This window comes from Propithecus coquereli, unplaced genomic scaffold, assembly GCF_000956105.1.
Source record: "Propithecus coquereli isolate 6110/MARCELLA unplaced genomic scaffold, Pcoq_1.0 Scaffold119, whole genome shotgun sequence".
Taxonomy (NCBI): domain Eukaryota; kingdom Metazoa; phylum Chordata; class Mammalia; order Primates; family Indriidae; genus Propithecus; species Propithecus coquereli.
This window is the reverse complement of record NW_012135969.1, coordinates 8,036,900-8,059,839: the sequence shown is the minus strand read 5'-3', so window position 1 is coordinate 8,059,839 and position 22,940 is coordinate 8,036,900. Positions and strand designations below refer to the sequence as shown.

Here is a 22,940-nt window from a genome sequence, read left to right as displayed (position 1 = left end):
GTCCACTGTTTATGCTGCTAGTTCTAACTCAACCCAGCAAAAAACTAGGATAGTTCTATAAAAGAATAAAATAAATGAATACTTCATAAAAGACCAGTATAATAAACTCAAACAGCAGCTCCAATGTTGAGGATCAAACATGGATGGAGGGGGGCAGAACGGAATGGAACAAGCAGAGCTGAGAAAATCAGAAATAGGAGGCCCCTTCCCTCATTCCTAAAACCATGCAAAGCAGAACAGCCCAGTATCAATACAAAAGGAAAGATGCTAAAGAATCTGAGAAAACAAAAGAAAATGGACGAGATCCTGATGATTAAAAGAATATTTTTCAATAAAAGCTAAGTTAAAAGATCAGAGTATTCTTGTGAAAACATGCCAGACAAAATGAAAAAGTCCATTAATAGTGCTCACAGCACAGTAAATCAGCTATTGGTATGCCACGAAAAACTAAAGGAAAAAGTATAAGTGAAAGAGCATGTTGATTCCATAGAAAACATGTTAAGACACATGTAAGGTATTCAACTTCTAAATACTTAGAATTACTGAGTTAAATGAATGCTGTAAACGACGATCAATGCAACAATATACATCTAGTTTACAAGACATATTACGGAACACTGCAGTGGATAAAAAAAATGTAGCCAATAACCAAGGTAATAAATTCTACAGCCTAATAAGCCTGAAAGGTAATATAATACTTGAAAGAATCCAGATGAAAAATCTTCAGGTTAGCAATCGAAGGATGTGATTTTAATATGTCCTAAGAAAACACCAGGCCAACTGTCATTCTCACAAATCAGAACAGAAGGGGTGGAAAGAACGCCTGTCTCCTACTGAATGGTGTTCCTTATAAATGAAAAGGAGCATGCTTGAAATGGAACTCTGCCTGTGTCTGGAGAAAAGTGTGTGAAAACAGTCTCTTAATGAACTGAATTCTCCTAAGAACTAACCTTTCTCCTTGGATTTTCTATCTTGTTCTCTGTCGCGACTTTTGCTCCTGTGCTTATATGACTTTCGATCCCGGCTTTTTGATCTTCTTCGATCTCGACTTCGAGATCTATGCTTTCTTTCTGATCTGTCATGGCTTCTGCTTCTCCGTCGATCTCTACTTCTTAATAATTTAAAACAAAAGGAAGGCAACTTCAGGTGGTATTACAAAGAGAAAAGGCCTTAAGAAATATACACTGTTGAGTAATGAGCGTTGAGCAAAACTTACCCTTAGAAAAGCAAATGAATAAAACCTACTACTAAAACATATTACATTAGAAATTTTAAGAATCAAAAATCTTTTAAAATCTGTTTTATCTCAAATAATGCTAAAACAGTTATTACTGTGTTCTTTAAGGCTCTTCTTCAATTATAACTCTAATTAAAACAGTATGGCTGATTTCACATTTTATGTCTTCCTAGAATCAGTGAGAAGCTCAGGAGACCGTCAGGTACACTGACTTCCTAAAAAGGTTGTGTCAAATCTCCTAGATAGGTGGCAGACAGCAAAGCAGCTGTCCTGAAGATGGAACCATTCACTGATTCAGCTCTCACAATCCATTCTAGCACTTCAAGATACTTAAGAGCTTCCAAGTACCATTCCAAGGAATAACCCTAGTAACTGCCACTGTTTATTGCACTCATTATGAGCCGGACGCTGTCTTGGGTGTTTTACATACCTGCTTCGCCTTCTTTCTCTACTTCGTGACCTTTTGTGGTCCCGAGACCGACTGCATCTTCGGTCTGAAGTTCGGCTTGAGTGCCTACTTCGTGAACGACTTCTCTTTCTTCTCTCTCTGTCCCGGGCCCTTTCTTTTTCTCTTTCTTCCTCTTCTCTTCGTCTTTTCCTTTCTCTTTCTTCCCTTTCTCTCTCCCGCTCTTTTTCTCTCTCTTCTCTTTCCTGCTTCTCCTTTTTTAGACGTTCATCACGATCAGGTTCTTCAGTTCTTTTTCTTAACTTTTCCTAAGGAAATCGAGTTGGATTTTTATACAACTGTAACCTTAAAGACAATGCCAAACAATGTTCACGTAATGTGAAGTAATTTGTAGACCAACTTATGGAAGCTGATGCCCTTTAAGGAAATGTAGAAATTCCAATACCATGTGTGTGCACAAGATATCATTACATGACTAAATCCTCAGGAATATTCTTCCCCAATTTCTGGCGCTTTATAGCATCAAGAAAATAAAGTGCTTTGATAGTTTGATAAATAGTAAAATTTCACAGGGGTTCTCAGTGCTTCAAGTAATTACACACGTCAGCAAAATATCAATGAGAAGTTTCTATCTCCATGTGACCAATTTTTAGCTATATTAAAATAGTTACTTTCAGCTATAGCTAAAATATATGTTTAGAAGAAACTTACTTTCAGTTCTTCTACAGTAGCTTTAATCTTGGCATAGCCCATGTGTTGTTTTCCCATCAAATGGTCATCTACCCGAGACTGGGCATCTCCTACGATCAAAAAGGCTCCACACACTTCACAAACCTCCATTTGTTTTTCTTGGGCAGCAAAACTTTCAATTGTCTGAAATGATAAATCAGTTATTACAATAATATCTGAAGAGAAACAAATTCCAAGAAAGTACTTAACATTTAGAACAGATTTTTAATGTGCTTGAATTGCTATTTTCCATTTTCTAAAGCAATAATACTAGACAGCAACTGGTCAACTATTAGGGAAGCACAGCAACCAATCTGCCACATTACATAGGAAATGTGCTGAGACCCACTGTTCAACTGTTGAACATCAACATCACCTTAAAAAATTTAAACTACCTTTCAGAAAGCTACCTATTTTAGTCTGAATTCATTTCTTGCTTAGATTCAATAGGTGTGGTATCCATGTTAAAAAAAAAAATCATTAAATTCTGTTCGGTTCACTTAGTTAAAAAGAGAAAAGAAAAAAATGAGAAAAAAATTTTTAAAATATCATTAAGCAACTTACTGAGTTTAATCTGGGGAGATTAAACATATTAAACATATCCTATTCAATACTAGGGAACCAATGACCAATTATATTCTACCATCAATAATATCTAAAACACGTATATTGTATTCTCCAGTTAAAAGTTAAAAAGGTTATAGATATTTTAAGTGTGTGCCAATTTCTAACTAAGGTAAATAGGTACTGAGTAATTTATTGTAACAAAAGTGAAAATAAAATCCAGGATCAAATGAAGATTTAAGGCAGAGATTAGCAAGCCAGCCGCCAAAGGACTGTTTTTGTAAATACGGTTTCGTTGGAAAACAGCCACACTCATTTATCTAGGTATTGTCTAAGGCTGAGTTCATGATACACAGAGCTCAGCAGCTGCCAGGGATCTTTTGGCCTACAAACATAAAATATTTACCACGTGGCCCGTTAGGAAAAAGTCTGCCAACTTTCACTTTAGGACGTTAGAAAATTGTTTCTGAAGGTTCTCAAACAGAAATAGGTCCCCAGTAATCCATAATGAATAGGCTACGTAATTTAAAATGAGGTGTTACTCACCGAAGTTGTAGATCTAAGCAATTCTCTCTCTTCTTTTAACTGTTCAACTAATTTCATCATCCCCTGGGCCTCCTCTACCTTTCCTTCAGATCCTAATTCTTCAATCTGAAAGGGTGAGGGGAAAAAGACAGTCGAGACTTCTATTTTCTTTTCTCCCCATTCTTCATTAGTATTAAGTGTTTATTTTCCATCTTTTTTGTTTACTAAAGACCCTTTGGGTTTAATTTACCCTTGTGATTTTTTAAAATGAGTATAACTGATGGGTGAAAAAATGCATTTTTATGCCACACAATTTGATAAGTCTGGACAGAGGTATATACCCATAAAATCATCACCACCATATGGATAATGAACATATCCATCATCCCTCAAAAGGTTTCCTCTGGCCTCTTTGCAGTACGTCCTCCAACCTCAATCCCATACACATCCCCGGGCAGCCACTCCTCTGCTTTTCGTCATTATAGATTAGTCTGCATTTTCTAGAATTTTATATAAATGGAATCATACAGTTTGTATTCCTTTTCTGGTCTGGCTTCTTTCACTCAGACTAATTATCTTAAAATTCATCCATACTGTTGCATGTAGTTAACTCATTTTTGTCACTAAGTGGTATTCCAACATATGGATACACCACAATTTAATTATCCATTTACCGGCTGATGGGTATTTGAATTGTTTCTAGTTTGGTTTTTTTTTTCTTTTTTGGCCTATTATGAATAAAGCTCTTGTGAACACTGATGTACAAGTCTTTGCATACATTAATTGTTTTATTTCTTTTGGGTAAATACTTAGGAATGGCTTATGGTGCTTTTTGGGGGGGCACGGGGGTGTAGAGAAGGGAGGCTCACTCTGCCACCCTGGCTGGAGTGCAGTGATGTTATCATGGCTCACTGCAATCTTGAATTCCTGCGTTCAAGTCATCCTCCTGCCTTAGCATCCCAAGTAGCTAGGACTACAGGCTCATGCCACCACGACCAGCTAATTTTTAAATTTTTTGTAGAGACAAGGTCTCGCTATGTTGTCCAGGCTGGTCTCAAATTCCTGGGCTGAAGCAATCCTTTTGCACTGGCCTCCCGAAGTGCTGGGATTATAGGCGTGAGCCACCATGCCTGGCCTCCATTATTAACTTTTTAAGAAACAAATTCTTTTCCAAAGTAGTTGTACTATTTTACCTCCATCAGCAGTGTATGATAGTTCCAGCCGGCCCACATTCTCACCAACATTTGGTATGAGTAGTCCTTTTAATCTGTATTTCCCTAATGACTAATAATGTTGAGCATCTTTTCCTGTTTATTTGCCATCCTTATATTTTTGCTTGTTAAGTGTCTGTCCCAAGTAGTTTCTGACATCAGTGCAAATAATTCTCACCTGCTGCAGGAGCACATCAATTTTGTCCGTTAGAACCTGAATTTTTTCTTCATTTTTGCCTGTTGGGCCAGCTGCCTGTTGAAGACAACAAAATATATATTACGAACAAGTAAAATACAAAGATAAACATTCAAACTCTTATATGCCATACGTATTATTTCTGTTTAATAACTAAAATGCTTAATCAAAAGGATAATTATCATCAATTTCTAGTTAGTCAACTACATATTTTGTCAGTTACTGATATTTAACAGACAAATCTTATGACTAGGAAAATCAATGTTACTAATAAAGACTGAAAAAAAAATGAATGCCTTTTAAGTTTTAAATCATTCTAAAAGAACAAAGTAATGAATAGAAGACATTTCCAAAAATAGTAGGGAGGTCTCTGAGACTCCAGAGAACATGGACGCTTTATGAAGACTGTAAATTCATTTCATACTTACCCCAGAGGACTGCTGGTTTTGAGATAATGCCAAACGAGCATGGCCTCGTCTGATTCTACGTTCTACTTCTGCAAGTAAGCTCTGTAAGTATCGCAAAAAATCTCTCTCATAGCCAACTTTCATAAAACGAGAACTCTTCTCATACCTAATAAAATGAGAACAAACAAGCGCTACTTTCCAAACATTTATCCATTACAACTCACATATTCTATCTTAACTAGTCTCAATGACTGTTCCATTTAGGTGAAAGAGCAAACCAGCTGCACATGAAGTGAATTTCTGGTTGCCAGCAGGGAAGTCAATATAGATCATTATGTTTGGTTTAGAGCACAGGTTTTATCCAAGGGATTGACCACCAGCTCTACCACTGCACTGGATCTCTGACCCTGGATGTGGTACAAATCTTATTTATAAAATCGTGGCTGTTAAAAAGCAAATGTCATACAGAAAAAAAGCTTGGCATAGTATGTACTCATATGGTGGTTAATGGTATCATTACTGAAGCCATATAACCTTATTACTATCCCCAGCTAGTGACTAGACCTCTCTCAGACATTCATTTTGCTTAATTTCAATTATTTTTTCAACTCTTGTCTCCTTTAAACCAAATGATGAGTAGGGGGGGGAAATGACAAAAAAGCACCATTACTTACTGTTTTCGTAAGTTTTCATCATGAATTTTTTCACATGGACCTTGGGGAAGAAAAGAAGAAAGAATTTATAAATTATTCGTGGCACTAACATTTTCTCTTGCCAAAAAAAGGAAGTTATTTTTGATTTTTAAAAAGAAAAAGATGTATTTTATCACTAAGCAGTCAGCAGACAACTGAAGTGATCCTACTGAACCATGAAGCATTATGGCCAAATAGCACATGAAAAGTGATCTCCTCAGTCTTCAAGGTTAATATAACAGAGAACAACTATATGGTAAAAACAGAAGGGAGGGAGGGAGAGAAAAAGGTAGGAAAAGAAGGGTAAGGAGGAAGGAAATTGTTCCTTATTGCCACCAAAGAAAACTCTGACAGGGTGGACCACTGGTCTGAACCACCAATGACATTTTATTATTTTCAAATACCTCCACATAAAGTCAAATAGCACAAGACTTAGCACCCTAGTCCTACTCCTTCCCACCTGCAAAAAGCAACCAATTTCAACTTTTAGCTCTTTCTGTTGGACTTTATCTCGATATTTCTCAAGTTTATGCTTGTTTCTCTTTTTCTTAGTTTATCAATCTTAAACCAAAATTTTAGGTTAAACAAACATCCAATGTTTATAGTTTGACTATGCAAGTACTGTTCATTGACAGGCCAAACAAAAGGTGCATTATGATGATACTTCTGATACACTTTTCATGGAATTTTTTCATCTGTTTAGTTTTCTATGTATCTATTTTCAAACTCTTCTTAAACACTTCAACTCAGCTACAGAAACTTTCTCAATACTAATTTCCCTTAAGACTCAAAATACATCAGATAATCAGTTTCATTTTCTTCCATGAACTTTCCCGTCTTACTTCAATCAGGGATACTCATTTTCTAAGCTCACTACAGAGTTGCCATCCTGATGAATTCCTTTTCTGCTTTGTAATGGATGAGTTTTGCTAGAGTCTCGTTTTTTGGTCCTTAGTTTTTCGTGGAGTTTCCTGAGAAAAGGTCCATGGGAGATAAATTTGTTGAGATCTTACATGTCTGAAGATGTCTTTTTTCACCCTCATACTTTGATGTTTGGCTATAAAACTAACCTTGGCAAAAATGTTTTCACTCAGAGCCCTGAGAGTGTTTTCCCCCAATGTCTTCAAGCTTCCTGCATTGTTACTGACCAGTCTTGGGCCATTCGGATTCATAAGCCTCTGACTTACACACCCCCTCCCATCCCTGGTGTGCTGAAATTTCACAATCCTGTATCTTGGTATGGATCTTGTTCATTCACTGTCAAGACCACTTACAGGACCTGCTCAATCTAGAGACTGATGTCCTTCAGTACTATAAATTTTTTTCTTAAGCTATTTCTTTGGTAATTTCCTTCCCCTTCTGCTTACTCTGTCCAGAACTATTAATCAGGTATTAAAGTCCCCTAATTTTTAAAAACTTTTTATCTTTGCTATCCTATTGTCCAACAACCCAGCATTTGAATTTGATTTTATTTTCAAATCTTTCCAGTGATTTTATTTCAGATTTCTCCAGGTCTAATTTCTAAGTGTTTTTTGTTTTTCAAAAGTTCCCTTTTTATGGCATCCAATTCTTTCTGATGAATGTAGTATCTTCTCATATTTCTCTGAAGATACTAAATTTAGTTATGATTTTTAAAATTTCTCTTTTGCCTTCCCCATTATCTCTAATTCCACTAAGTTCTTCTCTCTCTTTTAGTTTTGATAAATCTCTCACATGGAGGGTTTTCTTCAAAAGTCTGGCTGGTGCTCCTTGGCCAGCAACTGGTTTTCAAAATAAACCTCCAAAATCTGAGTGGAAATTACTATGGATAGGCAGGGTTTGTCAACTATTGCTTCACCATAGGAAAACCAGGCAGTAAGACTTTCTTTTAAGAGATTCCCCAAGGGTCAGTACCTGTAGAGATCACTTCTCTGGAACTGTTTACTTTCTCTAGATAAGAATCCTCTTCTCTTCTGCCTGGGGAAAAACATCTGGCTGTATCCTTCTAGGAACAGGGTAGAGGACAGCCTCACTATTAAGAATACAGACTCATTTCATCTCTTTTACAGTCTTATTTTCACTCACTACTGACCTGTGCTATCTCTGGAATCTCAAGATCTAGACTCTTTCGACTCTAAAGCGTTCCTAATGCTCTAAGACAAACATTGTGCATAATGAATTTCTTTTATGTATCTAGGATGGTACTAGTTATGTATCATCCTTGAGAGAATTGAGAAAATAGTCAATTATTTTTTGTATTTTGTGGTTCAGATGAATTAGATTCTCTCTAGTTCAATTTCTCCAGAAAATAAACCTCTATTCTCCTTAGATACAGGGGTGGGAGAGGTAGAATCAACAGATATACAGGACAACCTAGACTAGTGGCTCTCAAATGGGAACACTTTTGCACCCTAGGGGACATTTGGCAATGTCTGAAGACATTTTTGGATGTCACAATTGCGGGTGCTACTGGCATCTAGTGGGTAGAGGCCAGGGATGCTGCTAAACATCCCACAATGTACGGGACAGCCCCCCAAAACACTGGCCCAAAATGTCAATAATGTCAAGGTTGAAAAACCCTGAACTAGACTAATCTCTCTCAATTTCAGACCCATGACTCAACCCTGCCTTCTGTGGTACCTGGTGCCTCCAAATCCTGAGCCTGTCCAGGGTTCTGCTGATCAAACACTTGCTTCTGTTTAGTATCCCCTTCTGCAGGCTTTTAGGGTACAGGTTTCTCTGCTCTGTTGAGTTTGCTGCTACTCCTCCATCCACTTGTCATCTTCCAAAAATTTGCTGCCATCTCTAACGTTATCTCCTCTTCCATTTACATCTTTTTTAAAATTTTCATTACAGTGAGGTTTTGGGAGGGAGTGGAAATAGACATGTATGTTTAATTAAGCCACCATGTTTAATCAAACGGACATTTATTAACATATTCATAAATATCTAAGCCAACAAATTACTTAGCAAATCTTTAAGAAAAAAACAGGAACTACAAAGAACCAGTTTTTTAAAAAGTCATAAATTTGATAAAAGTTACACAGAAAATTCACTTACCAAGATCAGAACGAGTATTTGTGAACAATTCCGCAGGACAAAAACCACACAGATAATATTTACAAACCTAGTGGAAAAAAACAAAGGTACTTTAACTTTTTAAAATCGCTCAGTTTTAAAGCTATTTTGGTAAAGGGTGCCACATAACTATTATGTAATTTCTTGATGTATGTATCTTTCAATCAAATATAAGAACAATTTTATTTGCTGAATCATTATTAACTAGGTAAATTAGTGACTCTTAGACTTCCAAATTTCAACAAAAGATGTGCAGTACTGGTAGAGTTACCTACCAGTATTTTCTACTATTAATATTTTTAATTGCCACCTGTTGGTTCTCCGGTAGCAAAAACAAATATGGGAAAGACATCCCAGAATAAAGGGAAATCTTTATATTAAAAAAATCCTACACTGTTCTTATTTTATTTTTTTTTAATAGACTAGGACCTATTTACAGATTAGGATTTGGAAATCACTGTCTAAATTACAGCTAACATTCATTTAAAACAACTCGGTTCCACATTTTTACTTAAAAGATCTTATAACACACCACAAAATGTATTGGATACTTAGTTTCATACATGCAAACACTTTATTGAATGACTCTTGGTGGGGTATGGGGAAAAAACTATTAACATGAAACCAACGTTTAATTCTCCCCCATTGGCACTACTGTTACTCCTTCAGATACAGTCCAGAACTGCTCTATCCCGTATTTAATTCTGTAACACTGCAAACTAAACCATGTAAATCAGAATTTCAAAGCATCGCCCTCCCTTCCCATAAAACTTCACTGTTACTACGTGGATTATCAATGCACACCTATGACATATGAAAGAAAAGGTAGTGTTAAATTTGAACTTGAGAGTTCTTTCTAGACACTTAGGACTGGATGCTAAATCTGAAAAGACTGCTTTCTGCCTCAAAGGCTTTACGCTCATTTGAAGCAATGTGGTTCCATAAGCTGCATCCAGAGAACTAAAGTCATAAAACGTATCTAAATAGTCCCTAAACAACAGATTTAGTTTTATGCCAATATTACCCTAGCATAGCCTTATGGCTTAGTATCTTTACACTATTTTTTTTTCCCTTAGAAGTTCTAATACTTGATTTTTGAGATTACGCTTTGCAGCTGGGCACAGTGGCACATGCCTGTACTTCCAGCTACTTGGGAGGCTGAGGTGGGAGGACTGCTTGAACCCAGAAGTTTGAGGCTGTAATGCACTATGATTGTACCCATGAACAGACACTGCACTCTAGCCTGGGAAACACAGTGACACCCCGTTTCTTTAAAAAAAAAAAAAATTAAAATTAATTTGAATCTGTTAAACTTTGCGTTCACATTAAGTGTGCCACAATAAAATACCAATGCTAGTATTCAATTTTTAAAAATACTTAAGAATTTCTTTTATTTAGGGGAGGGAGGATGGGGCAAAGAGTATGCCACTTTCACTGTGCCCTAATCTTTCAGACTATTATATTAACCCTGGTTCCACAGACCCAACAATTACTTAACAAATTTCACGCAACAGTGTTTAGTAAAAGTTACTATCAGAATCTGCCATTAATTATAACTGTAAACTGTATGCTTATATAATAATCTTGAAACTCAAAATTTTGTGTGCAGTTCTCATAGACATGAAACTTGACTATTACTGTGCATTTTACCTTTACGTATTTACAAACAGTCATCTTAATTTCTATTTCCCATTTTTACAGAAACATATTCTAGGGTTTTAGAGAAGATTTCATCTAAAGATTGATTTTATGGTTTTCAATAGGACTTCTATTGTCATCATGACCAACATAAGACTATTGTTCCTTCTTAAGTATAAACTGGTCAAGCCACAATCTCTATTGATCCTCAGAAAGGCTCATTCATTAAAACAAGAGGAATAAACACATCTCTACTCTCCCTCCTGACTCTAAAATATAACCACATATAAACTTCAAGTATTTCTAGAAAATAGCAACATAGTACTTATTGAAGCAACATGTGAAAAGGCACATAAAAGTATGAAATAGTCAAACACAGGAAACAGGTATGGTTTGGAGAGGCAACATGGTGTAGAGTTCAAATCCTGGCTGCCATTCATCTGCTATAGAACCACAAATCATAATTCTGCCTTGATTTCCTCATATTAAAAAAGGAGGTAATAAATATCTCCCATTGTGATTATGAAGATCAAAACTGTATACATGTGTTAAACTGGGAGAAAAGGGTAAATTAGCCCTATTTTTAAAATACTACCAATTAATTTTTTTTTTTTTTTTGAGACAGAGTCTCACTTGTTGCCCTTGCTAGAGTGCCATGGCTTCAGCCTAGCTCACAGCAACCTCAAACTCCTGGGCTCAAGCGATCCCCCTGCCTCAGCCTCCCGAGTAGCTGGGACTACAGGCATGCGCCACCATGCCCGGCTAATTTTTTCTATATATATATTTTTAGTTGTCCGGATAATTTCTTTCTATTTTTAGTAGCCGGGGTCTCGTTCTTGCTCAGGCTCGTCTCGAACTCCTGACCTTGAGCGATCCACCCGCCTCGGCCTCCCAGAGTGCTAGGATTACAGGCGTGAACCACCGCACTGGCCGACCAATTAATTTTTAAAATGCCTTTAGGCACTATGTAGAGTAGACCAAACAAGACATGCCTGTCTGTGGGCTAACCAGGAGCTATCAAATTTAGTTCAATCACCCCATCTGAGTGGAGAAAACTGAAATCAACCACAAGACCTGCCTGAGGCATCCAGCTACTTAAAAGAATCCAGACTAGAATCCATTTTCCCAATCCAGTTCGATATGCCCTTTGGCTCTCAAGATACTGCTTGACCATTTAATGGCACATCAAACTTATTTGTTACTCTATCCAATAAACTCTAGCTACTTAGACTGCTTCTTTTAACTCTCCACAGGCATCAAGGATGTTCAACTAAAAATATTAACAAGCCCAAGGCAGTGGCTCACTTCTGTAATCCTAGCACTCTAGGAGGCAGAGGCGGAGGATTGCTTGAGATCAGGAGTTCAAGACCAACCTGAGCAAGAGCAAGACCAGCCCCGGTCTCTGCTAAAAAAATAGAAAAATTAGCCAGGCATAGTGGCGCCTGCCTGTAGTCCTAGCTACTTGGGAGGCTCAAGCAGGAAGACGCTTGAGCCCGGAAGTCTGAGACTGCAGTGAGCTATGATGATGCTGCTTGCACTCTAGCTGGAGCAACAGAGCAAGACTCTGCCTCAAAAAAAAAAAAAAAGTGTGTGTGTATATATGTATATATGTGTGTGTTCATATATATATAAATAAAAAGATCGGTAGTACATGCATATTTGGGTGCTTAAAGTCATCAGTGCCAATCTAAAAATAAACCAAGAGGATTAATATCTTACTTTTGGATATAATCATGCCAACTGTTCGAGTTTTGGAATACTAGCAACAGCATTTAATAGTAATCCCTAAAAGATATATGCCTTTATTACAAATAAGTACCCTTGCAAACTCTCTAAATACGTATTAATTAATTGACTCATTCACTTAGCCTTTTATTCAGCAAGACTTTATTAAACATCCACCATGGACTTAGCAACCTAATAACCAAAGGTGGGAGGCATAAACATCACGGAGGGGATGCTAGAATTCTCTTAACGTAATCATGATTTATCCTCTTAATAAGTGCAAGGCAACATCAGGGACCAGAAGAGTTCAATCTCATCAGAAATACAATCAATCCTGGAAATTTGACTAGAAAATTTTAATTGCAAGTTTCCACCATTTAAAACACAAATTGTCAAAAAATTAAAATATCTGGTGTTAGATACAGTGATGGGAAAGTGACACTCCAAATACTAGAGGGCCAAGGGACAATTTGGCAGCATCCACCAAAATGTAAAATGTGTATTTCTTTAATCTTTCTACGAACCTGTCCTACAAGTGGCTCAGATATATACTCTAGAATATTCACTGCAGCTTAGTTGGCAACAGCAAGAGAAATCAGACATAATCTACATATCCAACAGGAAACAAATCGTTAAATAAGGTAGATTCATTCACCAACAAGGAAAAATTCCACAGTATATAAGGAAAAATGTTGTTAAAAAAAATTAAAAATTATATATGTTCGTAAATTATTAGGAAAGGTCTAGAAACACATACCAATTTTTAAGTTGTCTCAGGGGAAGGACTTGGCAATGGGGAGAGGAGCAAGAACAGACTTTTTTACATCTGTTAAATTTGAATCTTTCATAGCAAGCACATTTCCGTTCATAAAAAGCAATTTTAATAATTCTAAACTCAGAAAACGTAAAACAGTAAAATCAACTGTCTCATACATTAATGGAATCAATCTCTAATGAGAACATTATTTAATGTAAGGAAGACATATTGGGTGATTTAAGTACAGTATAAATATTTAACTGGGAAAATGCTAAGACATCTTAACAAGCAGTGCCCTTTTTTTCTAGCATTCACTTCTTCTAACATAGGTATTCTCAATTCTGATTATCGATTTCTTCCAATTACAAAAGTACACTAAGAACATCTTAATGTTTGTCTTTCTGTGCCTATTTAAACCCAACAGCAAGCAACGTAATTCTCCCTTGAGCTAATCAAATACTTTCAATGCAGTCTGCATTATTTTTGTTAAACTACTTACGAAAGATAATGCATTTATTCAACGTCTAATTCTGATAATCTAAACACTGGCAACAAGCCAGGGCCCAGAACTCTGGGAAGCCAATGTAGAAGGACCACTTGAGGCCAGGAGTTTGAGACCAGCCCGGGCAACATAGTGAGACCCCGTCTCCACAAAAAATTTAAAAATTAGGTGGGCATGGTGGCGTGCTCTTGTAGTCCCAGCGAGGTGGGAGGATCACTTACACCCATGAGTTCAAGGTTACAGTGAGCTATGACTGTACCACTGCACTCCAGCCTGGGTGACAGAGAGAGACCCTATCTCAAAAAAAAAAACATACAGGCAACATAACTCATGTTGGCAACAGTAAATCTGATGACCGGGACTTAAATAAATCTAAATAGCTAACCTTAATTACTATATACAGCAAGTCCTCCAATAACTTCATTCTGTTATAACCCTGAGGGAAAAAAATTGACTTCCAGCTAGGATCACTGTGTGGAGCTTGCAAGTAAGTTCTCCCCACATCTGTGTGGGTTGAGTTTTCCTCTGGTACTCCAGTTGCTTTCCACATCTCAAAGCTGCACACAGTAAGTGAATTGGTGAGTCTAAATAACCCCAGTCTGAGTGTGGGTGTGTGAGTGTGCCCTCTGATAGAAGGGCATCCCGTCCACAACTGGTTCTGGCCTTGCGCCCTGAGCTACTGGGACAGGCTTCAGCCACCTGCAACCCTGAACTGGAATAAATTGGAAAAGGAATGAACACAAATTATTGTAAAATAAAAATTCATAAAGTATATGATAATCACACAAACGCACAATAAATGACGCAGTCCGAAACCAGTCAGCGAGCCCACTGTGTGATTGTTTTTGAGTTGTTTTTGTGACTGTTTTTGTGGGGTGGTAGTTGTTCCTTATAATTTTCACTTTACAAACATTTACTCCTTGAGTTAAGCCACCACCACAACTGCCAGCACTCACTGATTCACCAAAAATTGGGTAAATAATAGTCTTGTTTCTATTAATCTTTCTTAAATGTACATAAAGCTCACATTTCAATGTTTAATATTAGAAGGTCCTTATTGAGAAGTTTGGTGATGTTTTTGTGACCAGAAATATGCCACAGGAACTTACTCTTGTTTATATTAATTAGCCTATAATAAAACTGGTTTTGTTATAGGTCATTTTGCTTAAAGTTGCAGTTTCCAAGAACCTATCAACAACTTTATTGTATTTTGAAATAAAGTATTACTGCAATACCTCATCTGTCATATACATTTGTTAATTTAAAATGCAAGAATGCCTGGAAATTTTACAGGTGAGAAAAAAATAATTCACTCTGTAGTCTTTTGTCACTTCTACCATTAAGTTTAATTCTGATTACAACAGGCTATAAGCAAATGTCTTCCTTTTAGCTAAAAGAGTTGAAAACAGATAAACCCCCAAAGAGATAATTCCTAATAAAAGAATTTATAATAAAAAGATTCAGTCTCTGACAATATAGTTTTATGTGTCAGCTGTGCCATGATCACAATTTCTAATCATTCATTTGCATGCCTTTAATTTTATTACATATACCTTTGCAGTCATGGTTCACTATTCATTGCCTATACAAACTTCTGGTAAAATTTCAATTTTCCACAGCAGCCAGATAGTAAACATCTCTCTTCTGCAAGGTTCCTGCCTATCTTGCCACACTCCTCCACCCAACAAAACCAAACAAGCTATATCACTACTTACAATTTGCCAAATTCACTGATTTTCTCCAGCCCTTCCTTCAGGCTAGTAACATTAGTCTTATTTCCCCTCTCCTTCAGGCTAATTCCTACCAATCCTGAAGGTCCCAGTATTTAAGAGTCACTTTGTCTGAAAAGGATTTTCCTGAATATCCATCACAGTAAGGGTTAAATGTCCCTCTCCTGTGTGTTCTCTGTACCGTATACAGCTGACCCTTGAACCACTGGGGTAGAGGGCAGTTAGGGGCACTGCTCCGGTTTGGATATGGTTTGTTTGGCCCTGCCAAATCTCATGTTAAAATTTGATCTCCAATGTTGGTCGTGGGGCCTAGTGAGAGATGTTTGGGTCGTGGAGGCAGATCCCCCATGCGTGGCTTGGTGCCATTCTTGAAGGATTGAGTGAGTGAGTTCTCATTTAGTCTCCCTACCCCAACTGGCTGCTGAAAGAGTCTGGCAGCCCTGTGCTCTCTCTTGCCACATGATCTTTTGCACAGGCTGTCTCCCCTTCCGCCACTGAGTGGAAACAGTCTGAGGCCCCGCCAAGAACAGATGTCAGTGCCATGGTTCTTGTACAGCCTGTTGTACCGTAAGCTAAATAAACTTTTTTTCTTTATAAATTACCCAGCCTTGGGTATGCCTTTATAGTAACGCAAATGGATTAAGAAAGACACTGACTCCCCCGCAAGCCACCAAAAAGCCAAGTATAAATTTTAACTCCCCCAAAACTTAACTATTTATAGTCTGTTGACTGGAAGCCTCACTGATAACATTAACTGTCAATCAACACTTATTTTGTATGTTATGTGTTATATATTCTATTCTTACAAAAAAGCTAAAGAAAATCATAAGGAGGAGAAAATATATTTACAGTACTGTATTTATCAATACCCTAGAGTTTACGTTGTCTGTTAACAAGATGAATCATCTGTCTGAAATGATGGGCAACCATGGCTTCAGATCTCAAAGTATGGCACATAAACAACTTTTTCTTGTAATATCATGACTTTGCTTCTTGGCAGCACTTCCACCATTACCAGTAGCACTTCGTATGGGTCCCATGGTGTTATTCAAGGCTTACCGTAGCACACTAAACACAATGAAAAAATACACAAGAACCACAAGAGATCCCTTTTTACTGCCATACCAATTTACTCAAGCGATGAACTGCTCACATACAGACGATCAGCAACACGGGGCTTTTTAAGCTGACAGGGATAACTGGCAACACTTGAGCTCAGTGCAATAACAAACAAGGTGGCTGCAAAATTATGACAGGAGTATACTATGTACGGCAGTTAATTTTATGCAATTATGATCTAATACTGCATCTTTATGTTCTCCCAACTCCAAATGGTGCCACATATTTTCTGTAAAGGGATTATGTAAGTTTTGATAAAGTTTAACTTTTTATAATAGATAAGTGCATATTTTATGGTTGTAAATGATAAACTAGACTAGTATAGATACTAGTCTATGCATATATTTTATGCATTCACGACATATCCAACTTTCCTTAATTTTTTTGATATTTGTAGGCTATGTGGTTCATCTGTGCATTTTTTTAATTGCTGCAAATCTCCAAAAAATATTTCAATATATCTTTTGAAAAAAAATCCAAGTGGACTCACTGAAGTTCAAACTCGTGTTGTTCAAAGATCAACTGTACTTTTTCCCATTGTGACACTTACCACATTACTCCTTCATATCGGTCACCAACACACTGATGGCTCCAACACACTAGGGCCAAGTGCTGTATCTATACTATTCTATTTTTATCTACCATACGAGCGATACATTTTTACTGAATAAATGAATATAGGAATTTCCCCAACTTACTAGTATGAAATGAGAAAATTAAGCATTATTTCATAAAACAATGAAGCACCGTATTAGTAAAAAAAAAAAAGTGTTAGGGACTTAAGCTGCCTTCTCCCTTTTTGTCTAGTCTAATAAGATATATAACAATATACACACATATATTTCCTAAAGCAGCCAAATGTTTAGGAAATACCTTTCTATTTTCGGTGTGATAACAGTACCGTGGTTATGTTTTTCTTTAAAGTCCTTATATTTTAGAGGTGCATAGCGATGTCTTTAAGGTTGAAATAATACAATTGCTTCAAAATAATGGAAGGGATAGAGGAAATGATCATGTGTTGATATTTTTAAATTGTGTGGGGGTACATGAAGAGTTCATTATACTATTCACTCTAATTCTGTATGTTTGGGGAAGAAAAAGGAAATAGCAGTTATATACACATATTAACACACGGACTGCTGTCAATTCTGAGAAGCCGACACTTACCACGTACTATAAAATAAGGCAGAAAATGCCTACATTTCCAACAGAAAGAACATTTTGGTGACTCTTCGAATGAAAACTATCTAGTAAAATAATATTAACGGATGTCATGCACTATAATCACTCATTCTTTTGCTTCCAATTTCCCTCCCAAATTTTGAACCTTTTTTTTCAGAGTTTAAAAAAAAGTTCACAAGTAAAAATGTGGATAGAAGCCTTAACTGGTTTTCCTTTTCTAAACAACTTTTCAGTGTCAATGACAATATCTAACATTCCAAGGATTTCAGAGAAAAACATTTAGTTCAATTCTCTTCATAAATTATTAAACCTTCACTGAACAGAGGGTATGCTTGAGTTTGATAAATGTTGAAAGAAATATCGCCTCGGATATTATTAGAATCAGAGTTAAGTCAACAGTTAAGTAATTTCATTTTCTGATTGAGATCTAGAATGCAAAAACCTCAATTTGAACTGCAAAATTCCTGTTACATTACATTAAAAACAATAAAAGCTCCAGACCAGACTTTACAATTCCCTACAATCTTCTAATAATACGGCTACTAATGCCTTCCTGGCAAACACTGAAATCTTCCCCTGTAGACCCTAACTGAAAGGTACTCAGCCTAAGCAGTTAGTTACAATCATATGCTTTCCTCATCATTGTGGTTGTTTAGGATTAACCAAACAAAGCAGACATAAACTGCTTAATGCAAAAAAAAAAAAAAAAAAAAAAAAAAAAAAAAAGCCCAACAATCCCAAGCAAATGCAAAATACAAATAAAAAAGGCAGGAGTATGTGTCAATGAATCTTTGGAATAGAGTTAAAGCTGATTTGACTTTATCTGAAAACAACTTTCTATCTCTCAGATCCAGAGGTAGCAATCTATGAAGTTGGAAATGCCTGTAAAGCACTAACCCCAGAAAAGCACTCTCAAGATTCAACCTTGGTGATGGTTACACACACATCATTACTAAAAAATGGTTGATGATTTGCATCAGATGCATCCTTCACTTAAAACAGAGCTTCCCCAAGTGCTACTTGCTCACACATCACTGATCATGAAGGGAGGAAAAAGTACAGCATTAAAATCTACCAAAGTAATATCAATTACAATTTAATTCTGCACAATTAAAAGCGCAGGACTAACAGGATGAGTCAGGAAGCAGTAGTTTGCAAACTTTAGAATGCCTAAGAGGAGCCATTTTAAAAAATGCAGATTTCTGGGCCCTTACCCCAAACCTACAGAATTAGACTCTCTGGGAAGTAAGATACATAAATTTGCATTTAAAACAACAGGTCAGTCAAATACAGCTACCTAGGGACTACTTTTAACACTAAGGTAGTTTCCATTTTGATTGTTAAATATCTAAAAATGCCACAGCAACTAGAGTTTTAATCTACTGTTGCTTCCTTTTTTGGGGTATTCATCCCCATTCCAAAGGAAAGAGAAGGAACTTGCCCAGCTGAAACGGCTTTTCCTATCTAGTGCAAGTGTGGCTAAGAACAATTTCTAGATAGAATAGGAATGTAAAAACATTTTGAAGTATCAGGCTATAGTGATGGTGAATGCTTTACATGTAGCATATGAGCCTATTCATCCCTCCAGGATAAGTGCTAACAGCCAAGAGAAAAAGAATATGCAAATGACCCAGAAATGATATCATGAGCTTCCCTAGCTTTATTATACTCTACAATAATTCCATTTATTTAGAAGAAACCACGTGCTTTGTTCCTGGTCAACACCACTAACCTTTTCCTTGTAGACATGAATCTGAAATGCTAGTAACTGACTTGAGATCCCTGCATCTAGAATAAAGTGCAATCAGTCATTAAACGTATGAAATATTTTGGTGACAAACATTAAAAGTCAAAATCAGTAAAAAGCACTAAAATTGAAAGGAAAGCAGATCATGGCTGAGATGACATAAAACCTAAATTGCTATTCTGAGAGCCTCATCATTGCAAAGCCATAAACACACCACATACAACGCAATGTGGCAATAAACTACTACTGCAAAGAAAACAGTTTTCTCACAACACATGTTCAAAACCAAAAGGTAGAGACATAAGACTGCTCCAGTAGATGAGCAGTGTAATCAAAAACATTTTTCTCTTGAACCCAAAATACACAAATGTCCTTTTTGCACATCAGCTGAATGGCTGTAATGTTCCTTTTTTTTAAACCTTTGCAAAGCTTAGACCTAAAGGTTACTGAGTTAGGTGGCAAAAATTTTTGAAAAAGTTACTTCATTGTGATAAAGACGCCTAGAAAAGAAAGAGGATCAAGGTAAGTAATGAAGTTACTCTTAGTCTCCTAGAGTGATGGAGCGAAAAATCCAAATGCCAAACAAAAAACCTCTTTAAAAGATTCACATTCTAAATCAATGACAAATGTGTGAATGAATCTGACAAATAGCCTACAAAGAATTCTACTCTAAGAACACTTCATACTACTTTGGAATCAGGTAGCACCCCAATACACCTCTAGTCAAACACATTTTTTAAGGTATTAAAAGGATTCATCTAGCAGTAACTTGTTTTCCTGCACTGCAAAAGAGAAATTTTACTCTAACCAAATGCTGTTTAAATGAAGTAAGCAACTAATTTTCTAAAGAAGCATTTCTGCTGAACTATTTATTTTGGTTACCAACTGTTTTAACTTTTACCATGTTTGATTATAGCCAAAAAGTAAAATTAAATTCTACATCTATTCTTCGGGTAAGATTTAAAATAAACGTTATACTGTATGTGCAAAACTAACCAAACTACTTGAAATACAGTATTTGTGGAGAACCAGTTTCACAGAATTATAGAAAGTGAACAGGACTACAAAGATTTGGTTTAGTTTCGCCACTTACGTGCCAAGAGACTCTGGGTGAGCCTCTCAAATCTCACCTGTGACACTGGGGTTGTAACAGTTACCTTAACTCATAGGGTTAAAAGAAGCAAGTAAGTTTTATGTGGGGGAAAAAAACCTGACAACCATCTATCTGTATGTGTGACTTATTAGAACACAACGTTAACAAACAATGTGTGTAAATCACGGTAAACCCTAACAAGTTATTACTACTTTTAAATTTGTTCTCCCATACAAGCGTCAAACTGAACCACTACTGAAATTAAGATACTGCCACGATTTTTACCAGTAATTCTGATCAGAAATTTTAGCCTAAATACGACACTCAACCCAAATAACGGAATAAATTGCCCTTCTCCCTATTTCATGAGGTGAAAACTCGGAGCCGCTAGGTGTAATAAAATGCTGCTATGCTTCCTTTCCCGCGTTTCCCCGCCTCAAGTTGCTTTTCAATTCTACCAAGGGCTCTCTCGGACTTCCTCGATACAAGAACAACAAAAACAAATCACCCCTTCTCCCGGGTCAGGGCTGAATCCTCCCTCCTGCGCCGTGCTCCTGGCCCCCTCGGCCACGGGGTCAGACGCCCGACCCAGGCACGGCCCGGGCCCCAAACAGCACCGCGACCCGGCGGGCCCAAGCCCGCGCCCGCTCCCCTCCCCCACGGCGCCCAGGCGCAGGCCCTAGGCCCGCGGGACTTACGCTCTCGTGGTCCCACCGCACGTTGCTGCGCTTTTCGTCCGGGGCGAGGTTTCGGTCCCGGCCCATCAATTCATCCAACAACTGCGCGGCCGAAATCATGGTGCTTTCTTCGGGCGGCTGTTCCCACCAGCCCTGGCACCTACCAACGAAAATGCCGGCAACACCGTCGCCAACCCTCCCGGCCCGCTCTAAGGCCAAAAACCCTCCTCTACTAAGGAGCCGATAAGACAAAATGGCCGCCGCACGGGCGCCTTCCCAGCATGCCGTGCACCCGCGGGGACACGCCCATGCCCGGGCGGCGAGGGCGGCCCGGCTTCCGTCGTCCGGGGGCGGGGCCCGCCGAGGCCCGGCCCGGACTCCGCCCCCGCGGGGAGGCGGTGCAGCTCGGCTAGCGCAGTCCGCGAGCTCTCCCAAGCGCAGTTCTTCGCGGGCTTTTTCACTGAGACATAGGAGACCAAGTCTTGAAGCTTGGACACTGCTCCAAAATGGATCAAAAAGCAGTGTCCCTGAGTCCCCACGGTGTGCACGGTGCCATCTTGCAGTGGGGGAAACTGAAGATTCAGTGTTCCGACTCCATTTTCCCAGCGCGCTCGCCGCCTCTTCTACCTGGCTTTGTTTTCCCACCCAGATTCTCTTCATGCACGGGGTGGGAAATCAAGGCAGGAAATGACAAGGCGGTTTCCAAAAGGAGTATGAGGATTCAGTCCTACACATGATGCCTGTGCAATTTTTAAAAATTACTGATTCATTTGTTCAGCAAATAGCTTAGTGCCAGGCACTGTGCTTGAAACTAAGCTCAGAACCTTTCAGACACAGTCCTTGCTCTCAAAGACCTGTGCATTGGTGAGAGAGACAATCATCAAAGAAATAAAGCCACAACTAAGGTTGGGTGCACACTTTAGAAGGCCAAGGTGGGAGGATTGCTTGAGGCCAGGAGTTGGAGACAAGCCTGGGCAACAAAGTAAGACCCTCCTCATACAAAAAAATACTTTAAAAAAAGTAGCCAGTAGTGATCTGAGCCTGTAGTCCCAGCTACTTGGGAGGCTGAGGCAGGAGGATTGCTTGAGTTCAGAACTTGGAGGCTGCAGTGAGCTATCATGATGCCACTGCACTCCAGCCAGGGCAACAGAGTGAGACCCTATCTGTAAAATAATAATAATAGGCCAGTCATGGTGGCTCACACATGTAATCCTAGCTCTCTGGGAGGCCTAGGCGGGAGGATCGATTGAGGTCAGGAGTTCCAGACCAACCTGGGCAAGAGCTAGATCCCATCTCTACTGAAAATAGAAAAAATTAGCCAGGCATTGTGGCCTACACCTGTGGTCCCAACTACTTGGGAGGCTGAGGCAGGAGGATCACTTGAGTCCAGGAGTTTGAGGTTGCTGTGAGCTCAGTTGATGCCATGGCACTCTAGCCCAGGTAACAGAGCAAGACTCTGTCTCCAAAAAGAAAAAGTATGTTGAAGAGAATCAAAATTTAAAATAATAATAATAAAATCGCAAATATATCAATATAAATTGGGATGGTACTCTAGCACACTTAAGGGTATGGACTCTAAAGCCAGATTGCCTGGGTTGTGCCTTTGGTTCCTCCTCTGTAAAATGAGGCTTATAATAGCTACCCCCCCACACACACCAGACACACATGCCATTATTGTGAAGATTAAATGAAGGTTGGATGACTTGATACAACGTAAGGCACTACATATCAATACAACCAGGTCCA

At 38.1% G+C, this 22,940-nt stretch overlaps 1 protein-coding gene across 6 annotated transcripts in view; it reads right to left on the bottom strand.

The window, feature by feature from the left end:
* The window catches only part of LUC7L3 (LUC7-like 3 (S. cerevisiae)), a 26,018-nt gene extending 4,521 nt beyond the window's left edge, over positions 1 to 21,497 (bottom strand). For 2 of the 6 annotated variants that reach the window (XM_012662472.1, XM_012662479.1), the window contains exons 1-9: positions 21,216 to 21,497; positions 9,007 to 9,073; positions 5,950 to 5,989; positions 5,297 to 5,441; positions 4,851 to 4,925; positions 3,483 to 3,587; positions 2,355 to 2,516; positions 1,668 to 1,951; positions 951 to 1,111 (exon numbers count right to left, since the gene is read on the bottom strand). In XM_012662472.1, coding sequence (XP_012517926.1) covers positions 951 to 1,111; positions 1,668 to 1,951; positions 2,355 to 2,516; positions 3,483 to 3,587; positions 4,851 to 4,925; positions 5,297 to 5,441; positions 5,950 to 5,989; positions 9,007 to 9,073; positions 21,216 to 21,314 — 1,138 coding nt within the window. In that variant the 5' untranslated portion in view covers positions 21,315 to 21,497. Of the gene's footprint in view, positions 1 to 950; positions 1,112 to 1,667; positions 1,952 to 2,354; positions 2,517 to 3,482; positions 3,588 to 4,850; positions 4,926 to 5,296; positions 5,442 to 5,949; positions 5,990 to 7,860; positions 7,924 to 8,586; positions 8,780 to 9,006; positions 9,074 to 21,215 lie in introns of all 6 variants that reach the window. The other 4 variants (XM_012662486.1, XM_012662494.1, XM_012662504.1 and 1 more) reach the window with 3 other exon arrangements.
* Positions 21,498 to 22,940: the final 1,443 nt, after the last annotated feature.